The sequence below is a fragment of the Sorex araneus genome, chromosome 1, assembly GCF_027595985.1.
Source record: "Sorex araneus isolate mSorAra2 chromosome 1, mSorAra2.pri, whole genome shotgun sequence".
NCBI lineage: Eukaryota > Metazoa > Chordata > Mammalia > Eulipotyphla > Soricidae > Sorex > Sorex araneus.
Genome location: NC_073302.1, coordinates 318,476,377 through 318,489,563, shown reverse-complemented (window position 1 = coordinate 318,489,563; position 13,187 = coordinate 318,476,377). Strand labels below are relative to the sequence as shown.

The 13,187-nt window shown below is 41.7% G+C and overlaps 1 protein-coding gene across 1 annotated transcript in view; it reads right to left on the bottom strand.

Annotated features, from left to right (window-relative positions):
- The window catches only part of PRIMPOL (primase and DNA directed polymerase), a 35,780-nt gene that overhangs the window by 8,467 nt on the left and 14,126 nt on the right, over window positions 1–13,187 (bottom strand). The window contains exons 6-9 of the mRNA XM_004610411.2: window positions 7,426–7,713; window positions 5,120–5,282; window positions 2,951–3,042; window positions 7–96 (exon numbers count right to left, since the gene is read on the bottom strand). Of these exons, the coding sequence (XP_004610468.2) occupies window positions 7–96; window positions 2,951–3,042; window positions 5,120–5,282; window positions 7,426–7,713 (633 nt within the window). The remainder of the gene's footprint in view (window positions 1–6; window positions 97–2,950; window positions 3,043–5,119; window positions 5,283–7,425; window positions 7,714–13,187) is intronic.

Sequence of the window (13,187 nt, the reverse complement as noted above, 5' to 3'; positions counted from 1 at the left end):
GTTTACCTCCTTTAATGCCATTTTTAGTAACCAAAGAAAGAACAAATTGATCAACTTCAGGGTAGGGTGAACACTGAAATCCTTCAATAGTTTCCACTGCAAAAGAGGAAAATTAGGTTAAAAGTTGAGTTAAATTCTGACTTAAATTTTTGTTTTGTATTTTCACTACACCTGATGGTGCTCAGGGCTTGCTTCTAGCTCTGCACTCTGGGATCACTCCTGAGAGGGTCCAGGGAATGAAATGCAGTGCCAGAAATCAAACATGGGCCAGCCACATACAAAGCAAGCGCCCTACTCACTGTACGATCACTCTAGCCCAAGTTAAAATTTTGGTTTAGTGCAATTTTAGGTTCTGCAGCAACTTTTCCTTTCTTTTTCTGGTAATTTGCCCTTTAGATTCTTGTTACCACACAGGGGAGCAAATCAGTACATACCCCAATGAAGCCAAATGTTAATGGATTTTTATAAAAAGCATTTCCAATCATTTGTTTCCTTCCACCTCAGAGAAAAGCAGCCTTTTACCCAGGAACCAGTCTGGCTCAATAAGGCCTTGATGCTGGTGCAACAACACAACTCAGCCCTGGTGCCTGGTTAATCGTAAAATATTTCTCAAAACTTCAGTGTCAGATTAGGCCACTCTGACCCCATGACTCAAGAGCCAAACAAGACCACCCTGTAATCCTGTCTGAACGCAGACAAAACCCGACTATTCACCAAACCACAGAAACAAACCAAGGCCGCCCTCAATGTTTCCTACTGCTCTCGTAGAACCGACCCTGGCTATTCCCAAATAAAACAGCTATTCCTCAGAAGCCCCAGCCCAAGTCTGAAACCTCTGAGAGGTCCCTTCAAACAGCTTTCAAGGTGCCTCCTGGTTCCCGGGGTCCACATTCCCAGGAGGGCCCCCAAGGCCTGACCCATCCTCCCCGCAGGCGTTGTCCTTCCTGGGTCTCCAGCCGGGCGGCACTGACAAGCCAATGACATCTGGTATCCAGAGTTTGTAAAAGTTTAGAATTTTAATGTTATTTACTATTTAATGACAGGATAATCTAGTCTCACAATAACATATTCAGTCATAATTGGAAAAGTTTTGGAAAAAACATTAAAGTAGAAATGAAATACAAGCAATGCCTGAAATAACTGTTCAACCAGAAGATAATAAACTTCAGAAAATCTTATGCATGCCTTTTAAAAAACTGATCAAACTGCACACAGAATTTGAGTCTAGTTTTTCTTCAGACATAAGTTGGGCACTTTCTATATTGGACTTGTAAAAAAATTCAAATTTAGGAAAAATAAAAATGGAACTTTTATATGACCCACTAACACCAGTGTCAGGCATTTATCCAATGAAGATAAAAGCACTGATTTGAAAGTCTATTCCCATCCTTTTGTTTATTACAGCATTATTCACAACAGCCAAGACATAGGATTTACCTAAGTGCCCATCAACTAGATAAAGCAACTGTGGTTTATCCAGTATTCAATAGAATACTACCCTGCTACTAAAAATTATAAAATTATGCCTATTGGGAAAAAATGAATGGAACTTCAGGTGACTGCTCTAAGGGAAATAAGAATGTGAAAGACAGTTACCAGAGAGTCACTTAGATACTGACTACTAATTACTAAAGCAAACCAAATGGCAAGAAACAACTGCACTGTGAAAATTCTGGTGGCTACCAGAGGAAAGGGGAAGGGGGACTAAAGAAGTAAAATGCTCTTATCGATGGTGGAACGGTATGAGAATATTGGTGGTGGGAGTAGGGACAACTACACACACACACACACACACATACACACACACACACACACACACACACACACACACACACACACACACATAAAGGTATGAAACTAAAGCTCTGGAACTCCGAGACTACAAAGCAATGGTGAATCAGTGAAAAAATTTTGCAGTGTTTTTCAAATAATTTACTTGCATGTGTAATCTTATAAAATGGACTATCTCTAAAAAGTGTTTTTATGTTAATGGCTATGAGTAATGGTTAATGTATGACCAACTACATTTCATGGTACATTTAGAGTGAAATCTTTCACTATTATAGTGATGCTAGCAAAATATGTATATTCTTAAGATGTTTTCTTGAGGGTTTACATATGAAATTTTAGGAAAAGCACTGTGCTTAGTACAATAAAAATATCACATAAAAATTTCATGAAAAACCATATCCAGTTAAAAGAATGAGGAAAACTTCCTTCCATAGTGGAAATAATTGGAAAACCTCTGCTGGATGAAAAAAAAAATGTTTTTTTCCCTTTTCTAGTCTTAAAAAAAGAAATTTTTTAAGTGATCACCATGTTTGATTGTAGACAGTGGATCAAAAAGAAATTTCAGTCTTTTAGTTTAATATGCTTATCTTTTATAAACCACATTACTTTTGGTTTCCTTTTAAACACCATGAAATAAAAATTAATTAAAAGCTTTAGTATCTTTTTTATACTTTTTTTATTTTGTATACAAAACCCAGTGGTTTTAAAGAATAGATATGACTACTTAAGATTAAAGATTTTGGATGGCCAGAGTGATGGAACAGTGGGTAATGCTTGTCTTGCACGCGCAGCCAACCTGGATTTGATCCCCAGCACCACATATGATCCCCCTTAGTCCTCCAGGAGTGATCCCTGAGCACTGACAGGTGGCCAAAACTCAAACCAAAGATAAAAATTTAAGTTTCTTAGGCAGGGCCAGAGAGATATGCAGTAGGTAGGGTGCTTGCCCCACACACGGCCAACCCAGGTTTGATCCCAAGCACCACATATGGTGCCTCAAGTCCCACCAGGAGTGATGCTTGAGCACGGAGCCAGGAGTAAGCCCTGAGCACAGCTGGGTGTTGGCCCCCGAAAATAAAAAGAAAATAAAGATCCTAAGGCAAAACAGATTAGGTTTTACACCCTTCCATTTTCCTAAGAAATTGTTTTATTAAATTACCTGAAGTGCTGGCACCACTAAAACACTCCACTCCTTTTTGTTTATTCTGACATGATGCCTCACATGTAAGAATTCGTAAAGTATCTGAGAATCTGAAGAGAACATGCACAAAAAATAGCGTATTAGAAGTATTAGAATAAAAGCATGGCCACAGAAAGGAAACTGAATTTCAAATAGTTCCACAGTAAGATCCGTTATTTATTCAACAGCTAATTGTTCCCAGATGTTTAGACCCTATTTGCATACAAACACCAACCTAGCCAGGTGAAAAAGAGGTGTGGGGAGCGGAGCCAGCTGGGGATATAGCTCAGAGGTAGAACTCAGGTTTAACACGTAGGCAGCCCTCAGTTGAGTCCCCAGCACCAAGATTCATAGCAAAACTAAACAGTAGGCTAATTAGCACATTGGGTAGGGCGTTTGCCTTGCACGCAGCCAACCTGGGTTCGATTCCCAGCATCCCCCGAGCACCACCAGGAGTAATTCCTGAGTGCAGAGCCAGGAGTAACCCCTGTGCATCGCCAGGTGTGACCGAAAAAGCAAAAAATAATAATAAAAATAAAATAAAACACTGCCCTCAACTAGAGAGAAATACAGAGGATCTTAAAACTGAAGCTATAGACTAAAATACAATTAAATTTCCCAAACACGGTGTTGTAAATATTACAAAATGATTTTTAAACTGAGATTAAAGGGATAGGGGTTAAAAACAAAGGTAAAAGTGGATTAAACTGTAAATTATATTCTTAATCACTAGGAATTACTGATTAAAATATAGTGATTACAAATAAAGTATATACTTTATTCTTTATATTGACTGAAACAACAAAAGAAATTCAGTTTAATAAGGAGACCCAAGTGTTCAAGACAAGTGCCCTACCCACTGTACTCTCTCCAGCCCCTACAATAATTATTTTAAATATTGACTTGACTTCTGTGAAATTTCTTCTTAAACAGTACAAAGGGAAGGCAAAGGGAAGTTAACTTAGCAAGATAACTTAGTCTGATCAATTTTGCAATTTTGCCAGCCAAAGATGAGGAGGAATGGAGGTAAATATTTCTGTTCAGAGAGCTTTCACTCTTCTAATGACTGAAACATAAGCTCCTAAATGTTCACCAGACAGACAACAAAGTGTGTCAATATAATGGGAAATCTGACAAGCACTACATGGTATACAAACTTATATAATAGTATATACTTTATATTCAATATAATTTTTATAACTGACTATTGGGACATAATTGATTTGACAATACTCATAATATGTTGTTAGATCAAAGGTAACATGATTTCAAAAATATTTTTGCATGAAGCAGTTTACATAAATTTCAAATATAATAGGAAATGAGATATCAATGGCAATTATATTTCGAAGTGTAATATAAAAATATCTCATCCCTATAGAAATGTTTGAAAGTATGTTAACTATATTGAATGGCAGCTCCAAGGAGTGGAGCACAAGCCTGGCGTGTTCAAGCACCTGAGTCTGATATCCCAAACACCATGGAAGTGGTTCTGGGCACCCAGAGCCATTTTGCCAGACCCATCAGGTCCAAACCATGGAGGCCAGCATCACTGGGAAGGGACCCTGAGCACACATCCTTCTGTGTGCTTCTTACTGAAAAATGATGATGATGATGATGATGATGATGATGATAATGAAAGGACAGAAAGAAAGTCATGATTACGAGGCTGGAGACAATACAGCGAATAGGGTGCTTGCCTTGCACACAGCCAGGTTCACTCCTCTCCCTGCATGATCCCAGAGCCCCGCCAAGAGCTATCTCTGAACAGAGCCAGGAGTAATCCCTGCTCACTGCTGGGTGTGGCCCCCCAAACCAAGTAATTAATTTACTATTTTTCCCTGAGGGAAAGCACAGTTAACCTATAATCTTAAGAATGCTTTCACTTCCGGGGTGTAGGGGTTGAGGCCACACACAAATAGTACTCAAGGGTCACTCCTGGTGGTGTTTGCTGGACCATATGCACGACAGAGACTGAACTGGGCTCAGCTGCATGCAAGGCAGGCACCTTACCTGCTATCCTATGTCTTCATTCCAAGAATATGCTTTTCCTTAAGGAATGATTTATATACTCACATTTAGAACTATGCAATATCATTCAAATGCCTCATAAATATGCATGAATACACAGTGGCTTGATTCTGATACCTGACATTGCTGACCAATGAGGAGAGGAAATACTGATTTTCATCAGAAACATTTTTCAGTTGCCTAGGAAAAAATTTGTTATCTTCAGCAATTTCCAAAGCCGCCTGTTTTCCTATTTTTGATGACTTGTAAAGTCGAAAGTTTCTATTTCTTGTATAAACTCCTGCAACAAAAATCAATAAAAATATGAGTGCATCTTTTTGGTGATTAGCCTTATAATAAGCCAATAGTAAATTTTTGCCTTATACGCTATACGATTATTTTCTATATATAGCTATAAATAAAAGCAACACATAAAATGAAACTGGCACGGAGCAATGCTATATCCAAAAACAGCAAACTAAACTATTTTGGAACAAACAAACTTTTCTTTAAAAACAGAAGTGGGGATGAACCGAGAGCCGCAGCGCGAGAAGCAGAGCCTCCGCGCCTATTGACTGTGATCCTGAGGTCTCCTAACCCATTTTGGCACCAGAGCGGATGCTTGAGCCATGCATTTTGACTGTGAACTGAGCTACAACCTCGTGCAGCCCGGGGAGGGATTTTTTTTCCCTCTCCACCCCATTTTTCTGAGCGAAAATGGCGGCAGCGGCAGCAGCCACGCGGTGAGAGCCACCCTCTAAGACCCCTCCACCAGGAGGTAGGACTTTCTTTAGTGACGTAGCCTGTAGGTGGTCCTGGGAGGGGAGGTGTTCCCGGCGCGCCTTCCGCCCAGAGATGAACCGAGAGCCGCGGCACGAGAAGCAGAGCCTCCTCGCCTATTGACTGTGATCCTGAGGTCTCCTAACCCATTTTGGCACCAGAGCGGATTCTTGCAGCCATCCATTTTGACTGTGATCTGAGCTAAAATATTAGAAACCCAAAACCTTTGAGTGAGGACTCAAAGTCTTCACTCTTACCAATGAAGAGAAATTATTAGATGATGCCTATTCAGCAGGCCTGATTGTTGGGGAAAATTTCCAATCAATAATAGTGAGTTCTGTATGGAAATATGAAATGTACTCAACATATATAGGGAATAATGGGAATATCATTAGCTACTTAGATGGGGGGTGGGGTGGGAGGGGGGTGTATTGGGGTTCTTGGTGGTGGAACGGGTGCACTGGTGAAGGGATGGTGGTTTAATCAGTATTTGACTGTGACTTAAACCTGAAAGCGTTGTATTTTTTTTGTTTTCACGGTGGTTCAATAAAATATTTCTTTAAAAAAAAATAATAAATAAAAACAGAAGTGGGTTTGGGGACCAAAGCAATAGTAGTGGGCAGGGTGTTTGCCTTATCACGTGGTTGACCTGGGTTCAATCCTCAGCACCCCATATGGTCCCAAGAGCCTGCCAGGAGTGATCCCTGAGTACAGAGCCAGGAGTAAGCCCTGAGTACTGCCAGTTGTGGTCCCCAAACCAAATAAATAGCAAAGTTGAGGGGCCAGAATGATAGTACAGCAGATAGGGCACTTGTCTTGCATGCAGCCAACCTGGTGCAATGCCCAGTATCACATAGGGTCCCCCAAGCCCTACAGGGAGTGATCCCTGCATTCAGAGCCAGAAGTAAGCCTTGAGCACTGCCAGATATCGTCCCCAAACCAGAAATAAAAAAATAGAAAAGTTGGAAGAAAAAAAAAAGCAGGGGGCGGGGGAGGCAGAAATACAGTACAGGAGTTTTACATGGGGTAAACCTCAGTTCACTCATCACCACCAGGGCTTACTCCTGGCTCTGTGCTCCAAGATTATTCCTGACAATGCTCAGGGGACCATATGGGATGCCGGGGATTGAGCCCTACCCATGTATTATCTCTCCAGCCCCTTCCCTGGTTTATTACATGCCACTCCAACTAGGAGAGACTATTCTGCTAAAAAAACCTTCTGAAGAATGCCCTGCTACTCATAGCTCTCCTAAGTGTTCACACCCAAACCAATATACTTGCTTATCTATTTTACTTCCAAGGCCTAGCCCTCGGTTGTCAGGATGCTAGAAAGATACTCAGGAGAGCAACATCCCTTCCTGACTCCTGGCCTGCTATACACTTTGAACCTCACTCCCTGCCCCTTGAGCCATCAAAGCTCTAGGAGCTGCTGGAGCTGCTGGGTCAGCAGTGCGGCTCCTCGGGGCCCTGGACGGCCTTATCTAGGGAGTTCCCAGATCTCTTCAGGGAAACCTGAAGCTCATGATGGCCTTCGGTTAGTGACTTCACTGACTCAAGGGGTGGCAACAACCCTATCAACAGTGACAAGTCGGGGTGCTGGCTGATCAATCATAGCAGCCAGCAACATAAGGGTGGTCTAGTAGAGAGCAAAAAATGCTACTTACCCAGATCAACAAAAAGATGCTTTTCTCCAGAGTCACTCTTCACAACTAAAAAGGAAAGGTCCGGGCCACTTTGCTCAGCCGACCACTGCCTCTCCGGCTTCTCTGAATCCAGGGTACCGCCCTCTCCTCTGCCCTGATCTAGGGAGACTGTGCTAAAGGAAAGTCCATGCTTAACTGGTAGCTCAGAAAAATGGAAACATCCATGGCCTGTTGTCTCTGGAGTTCTATCATCATCTTCACTGGCAAGTAACCGAAAAGCAGGCTGCAAAATTTTTCTCACGAAATTTCCTAGGAAAAGAAAATATAATTTACCAATTCTTGTTTTGTTTTTGCTTTTTGAGTCACACCCGGCGATGCTCAGGGGTTACTCCTGGCTCTGCACTCAGGAATTACTCCTGGCGGTGCTTGGGGAACCATATGGGATGCTGGGAATCGAACCCGGGTCGGCCACGTGCAAGGCAAACACCCTACCCGCTGTGCTATCTCAATTCTTCTTTTACACGTGCTACAACCTAAGATCCAGGCACAAATCTACACATGACAATTTTACACAGTAAAGCTACTTTTTTTTAAAATTTCCAGTTGGAAAACTGATTGATTAAAAATTGTAGCATGCCTCCTTTGTTACTTCCTCCCTCCTGTGCAACTTTATACATTTTTCAATTCCATTGCCATGGGAACTTAGCATTCCTGTAAATAAGGAAATTTTAGAAGGAAATGTAGTTTCAGAAAACATGTCAGTTTGCTAGTAGGGGCCTAAACCTAATGTGTCACCCCAAAACCACCACTTTCATTACTGCATACTGAGCAGCATGTATCTTCACAAACATTAAAGCTAATAAGCAGGGGCTAGACAGTATAGTGAGTAAGGCATTTGCCTTGTATGCATCCAACCCAGGATCAATCCCCAGCATTATATAAGAATCTTTGTGCATACCTGAGTGTGGCCCAAACCCCTACCTCAAATTATAAAAAGAAAATTTAATAAATTAAAAGTTAATGCACAAAACCACCACCACCAAAACAAACAAAAAATACTGCTATACTCTCTTCTGCGTGCGATGTTGGCAAATTTCTCAAGAGCTAACTCGCCCTCACCTGCTACCATTTACCTTAAGAACCCTGACATCTGGAACCCTAACATCTGGGATCAGGGAGATGCTCAAAGGTCCAGTTATATGCTTTGCATGCATGAATCTTGGAATCAATCCCTGCTACTATATAGTTCTCAAGCCCTGCCAGGTGAGGCCCCAAAACAAAACAAAAGACTTTGACGTTCACAGTCTTCCATGCCTGGGCTCAAACCTCTGCCTCTCTCTATAACTGATCACAGATGAGTCTTTATTATGGCCTCATAACTGAAGTCCACACTGAAGCAATTAAGTACACAAACTGAATTTCAACATTTTTTTCTAGTGCCTAAATATGAGAAGTTCTATCTTTACCAAGAAAAGTTGTTAAAACACGGACTGGAAAGAGAGTACAACAGCTAAGGCGCTTTCCTCAAATGTGGCTGACCCAGGTTCAGGCCCCAGGACCCCATATGGTTCCCCCTAAGCTCTGCCACAGTGAGAGTGAGCAGACAGCTGGGAGTAAAGCCTGGACAGCACCAGCTGTAGGACCGCCCCTATCTAAAGAGAAAAGCTGTCAAAGCAATCTGGAACATTCTTAACTTTCATAGCTATTTATACCATGAAATCAAGTAATATTTTGGCTAGGTTGTAACATAAAAATACTGAGAAATGCAATACTGAGAAATTTCAATCTCTAAAACTGGTATAGTCTGCATTTGTTACTTTATTTACAAGACAGAGTAAACCCTAAATTTATGATATACATGCTCCAAATTCAAAATTCTTTTTTACCTAAGGCCAAGTGGCTGATTACAAAGAAAAAAAAAATTTCTGGGGCTGGAGCAATAGTAAAGTGGATAGGGCACTTGCCTTGCAAGGGGCCAGCTTGGGTCCGATCTCCAGCATCCTATATAGTCCCCTAAGCTAACAAGAGAACCCCGGAATACCAGTGCAATGGCCCAAAATCCTAAAAAGATTCCTTTTTATATACAAATAAAAGAGAAAAAATAATAAAGCAAACTAAAGCATTTCTATTCTATCCAAATAAGCATAATGAAGGTTGTAAAAGATCGTTTTAATGAAATTTCCAAGGAACTGTTAAAAGACTTTGAAAAAGACATTAAGGGGGTAGAAAAAAAAGGCCTGAAAGATAGTCCTTCAGGTAGGGTGCTTGCTTTGCTTGTGGCCACCACACTTCAATTCCCATATCACATAAGGTCTCCCAGTCCCTCCAGGGGTGATCTCTGACAGAGTCTGGTACAATCCCTGAACACTGCCAGTGTGGCCCAAAAAACTCAAAAAAGAAGAATTTAAAAACAGGTAGAAAAACAATCCATTAAATGAATGGGACAATTAATATAGCCAAAATGTCCATTTTTCTAAAAGGAATATACTGTTTCATGCAATCTCAAGGAAAATTCCAATATAATTTTAAAAAGAAATAGAACAAAAGTTTACATGAAATCACAAAAAAAATCATGAATAGTTATGGTAATACCAAGGGATAAAAAGGAGGATGGAGGCATCATATCACTAATATCAAACTACCCTACAAAACAACAGCAATTAAAACTATAGTATTTTGAATAAAACTAGACATATGGGCCAATGGCAGAGAATTAAAAACCCAGAAAAAAACAAATCATTATTTAATTTATATCAAAGAATCTAAGACTCTCTTTCAATACATGGTGCTAGGAAAGCCAGGCTGCCACAGACAAAAAAATGTAAAACTCGAGCACTCTGTAAACCTAGTCACAGGGTCAGAAAGACACACAGGGGTGAAGGTGCTTGCCTTGTATATACGGATCCTGGATAAATCATGAGCATCACACAGTTTCCCAAGCATTACAGGGAGTGACATCTGAATACCACTGGTTATGGCCCAAAACAAAATAGAATATGATCCCATTTTACAAAAATTAATTCAAAGGGGGCCAGAAAGGTAGTAGAGCAGTTAAAGCAGTTTCTTTGCACACAGCGGATCTGTATTCAATCCCCAGCATCATGATAGTTGGGAAGCACCAGCAGGAATGATCCCCTGAGCATAGCTGCGCTCAGCCCCAAAACAGAACAAAATGTTTATAAATTCAAAATGGGTTAAAAACTTAGAGTTAAGACCCAAAGCTATAAAGCACATGGAACATAGAGGTTAAATAAATAGTCCCTGACAGTAGCATAGGAGATATTTTGAAAGACTTAAACATTAGGGCATGTGGAATTAACTATGAGTGTTATTTTAGATCTATTATTAGAAGTACATTAAATTTGAAAATTTTTTAGTGGGGGGTGGTGGTTGGGCCAAACCCAACAGTGATCAGGTTTACTCCTGGCACTGTACTCAGTACTCAGGGGACCATATGCAGAGCTGGGAACTGATTAAATCAGATACATATAAGACAACGCCTTAACATTTGTACTATCTCTTCAGTTCTAAACTGAAAAAAATCTTATACAGTAAACAAAAATGTAAAACAGAATAAAAGACTTCAGAGTCAGAGAATATATTTGCGCACCATCTAATAGAGGTTAACACCCATAGTATGTAAAAAAACTCATGCAACAACAAAAACAAAAGCAACGCTATATAGGGCCCCGCACAGCAGAGCCTGGTAAGCTACCGTATTTGATATGCCAAAAACAGTAACAAAATCTCCCAATGGAGATGTTACTGGTGCCCGCTCGAGCAAATCGATGAACAATGGGACGACAGTGCTACAGTGCTACATAGGGCAAAATGTCAGTGAATAATTCTCTAAAACAGACATGGGGCCAGAGATAGTACACAGGTGAAGGCAACTGCCTTGACTGCAACCAACCGCATTTCGGTCGCTAGCACTGCACATGGGTCCCTCCACAGAGCCAGGAGTAAGCCCTGAGAACAGCTGGGCGTGTCCTAAAAACCAAAAAAATAAAAATCAGGAGAACATACAGACATCTGACAGACATATGAGAAATCCTCGGCACCACTGATGACCCAAGAAATGTAAACTGAGACCACAATGAGACACCACCTCACACCTGTGAGAATGGCTTACACCAGAAGCTGCACTAGGAACTGGGAGACAGCTCATGTAGAAAAGCACACCCTGCGTTCAATCCCCGGACACCTCAGTGTCCCTGGTGGTCCCCAGCACCACCACGCCTGAGCAGCAGCTGAAGGCGGGGTCCAAGCACCAAAGTGTCAGACAGCCAAGTATCACCAGGAGTGGCGGCTCCCAGGCGCCCAGACGACTGGGGAACAAAGGGCAAGCCAAAGTATTATAAAACACTAAACAGCAAGTGGCACTGGTGTGACCCCAGTGTTACAAGCCATTTCCAGCCATACCGGAGCGAGGGGTGCATGCACAGTACATGGAGGTGCGTGGCCCTCGTGAGCACGCCTGGAGGTTATGGAAGCACCATGGCCACGACAGGGGACCCCTGAGAGCACATATGTGATTAGCACAGCTAAAGGGTACAGCCCTGAACAATCACAGCACAAATATGCAGGTACCCCAGGCATGCATGTGAAATCCCAGACTTCACAACAATGAAAGGAAGTAAAATTAATAAAATAGAAATTTAAAAGATAGAGTGATGGAAAAGAAATTTGATCTATTTGCTATTCCTGCATCCTTGGGTCCACCATAGCCATGATTTTAGAGAAAGAAGCCTCAAACTTTCAAGCTCAGGCAACAGGCTTGATCACGTCACTCACCCCAGCCATGGCAGTCTCGCACTGCTCACTAAACGTGCAGTGCGTCTCCCCTAGTTTTAGGATGGGCCAAAAAAGTAGGTTTGGGGTCACACCCAGTGGTGCTCAAGGACCACCCCTCTCCCCATGCTCAGGAGTGATCCCTTGGAAGCAGGGACCGTACCAGAGCTGGAGAAGAAACAGGGCTCAGCCGCAGGCGAGGCCAGCACTGTGCCTCCTGCACTCTCGCCAACTGTCCCCAAACGCTTCTCTATGCTGCTCCAACAATAAAGCCTTTTTTACCTGATCTTTATGATGGAATCTGATTACATCCCATTTGCTCTCAAAAGATGTCTATAGCAGAAAATGCTAACTGACAAATCTCTCTTCTTCCCTAGCAACAAATCTCAATAGGGGGCCTTGTTGCTAAGAGCTGCAGAGAAGACTAAGGGACTGCACAGGAATCAAAGTAATACCTGCCCAGGACTCTGCCCCCATATCCAGGCAGGTGATTCCACTCAATAACCATTCAGTCATTACATTAATAAATGTAATCAGGCTTGTAACCATTCACAAACCTGATTACATTTATTACTGCTACCGCTGGTTCAGTCTTATTGCTAAAGATAGTATTACATGCTAAGCTTTGGAAATACAATGGCAAGAAATAGTCCCTGCTGCAAAGAAACATTAAGTGGAACAGAGAAAACCAAACCACAGGAAATTAGTACCAGAAGTGGTGAAGATTTTGACTACAGGACTGGGCATTTTGCAATTCAGGGGAAACACTAACCTAACGATTAGGGTTCTGTATGTGACACAACAGAAATAATTTCCCACATAACATTAGCTACACCAAGTTTATCTCAGCATATCAGAAAAACATTATTTCTCTTCAGCCTGCAGCAGCATCAAAAAGTACAAAGACACAGAGACTGTCTCTGATGTGTATTTGGGTTGGGGGGGTGCTGGAGGCTGGGAGTGGAGTTGAGGAGGTCCACACCCCGAAGTGC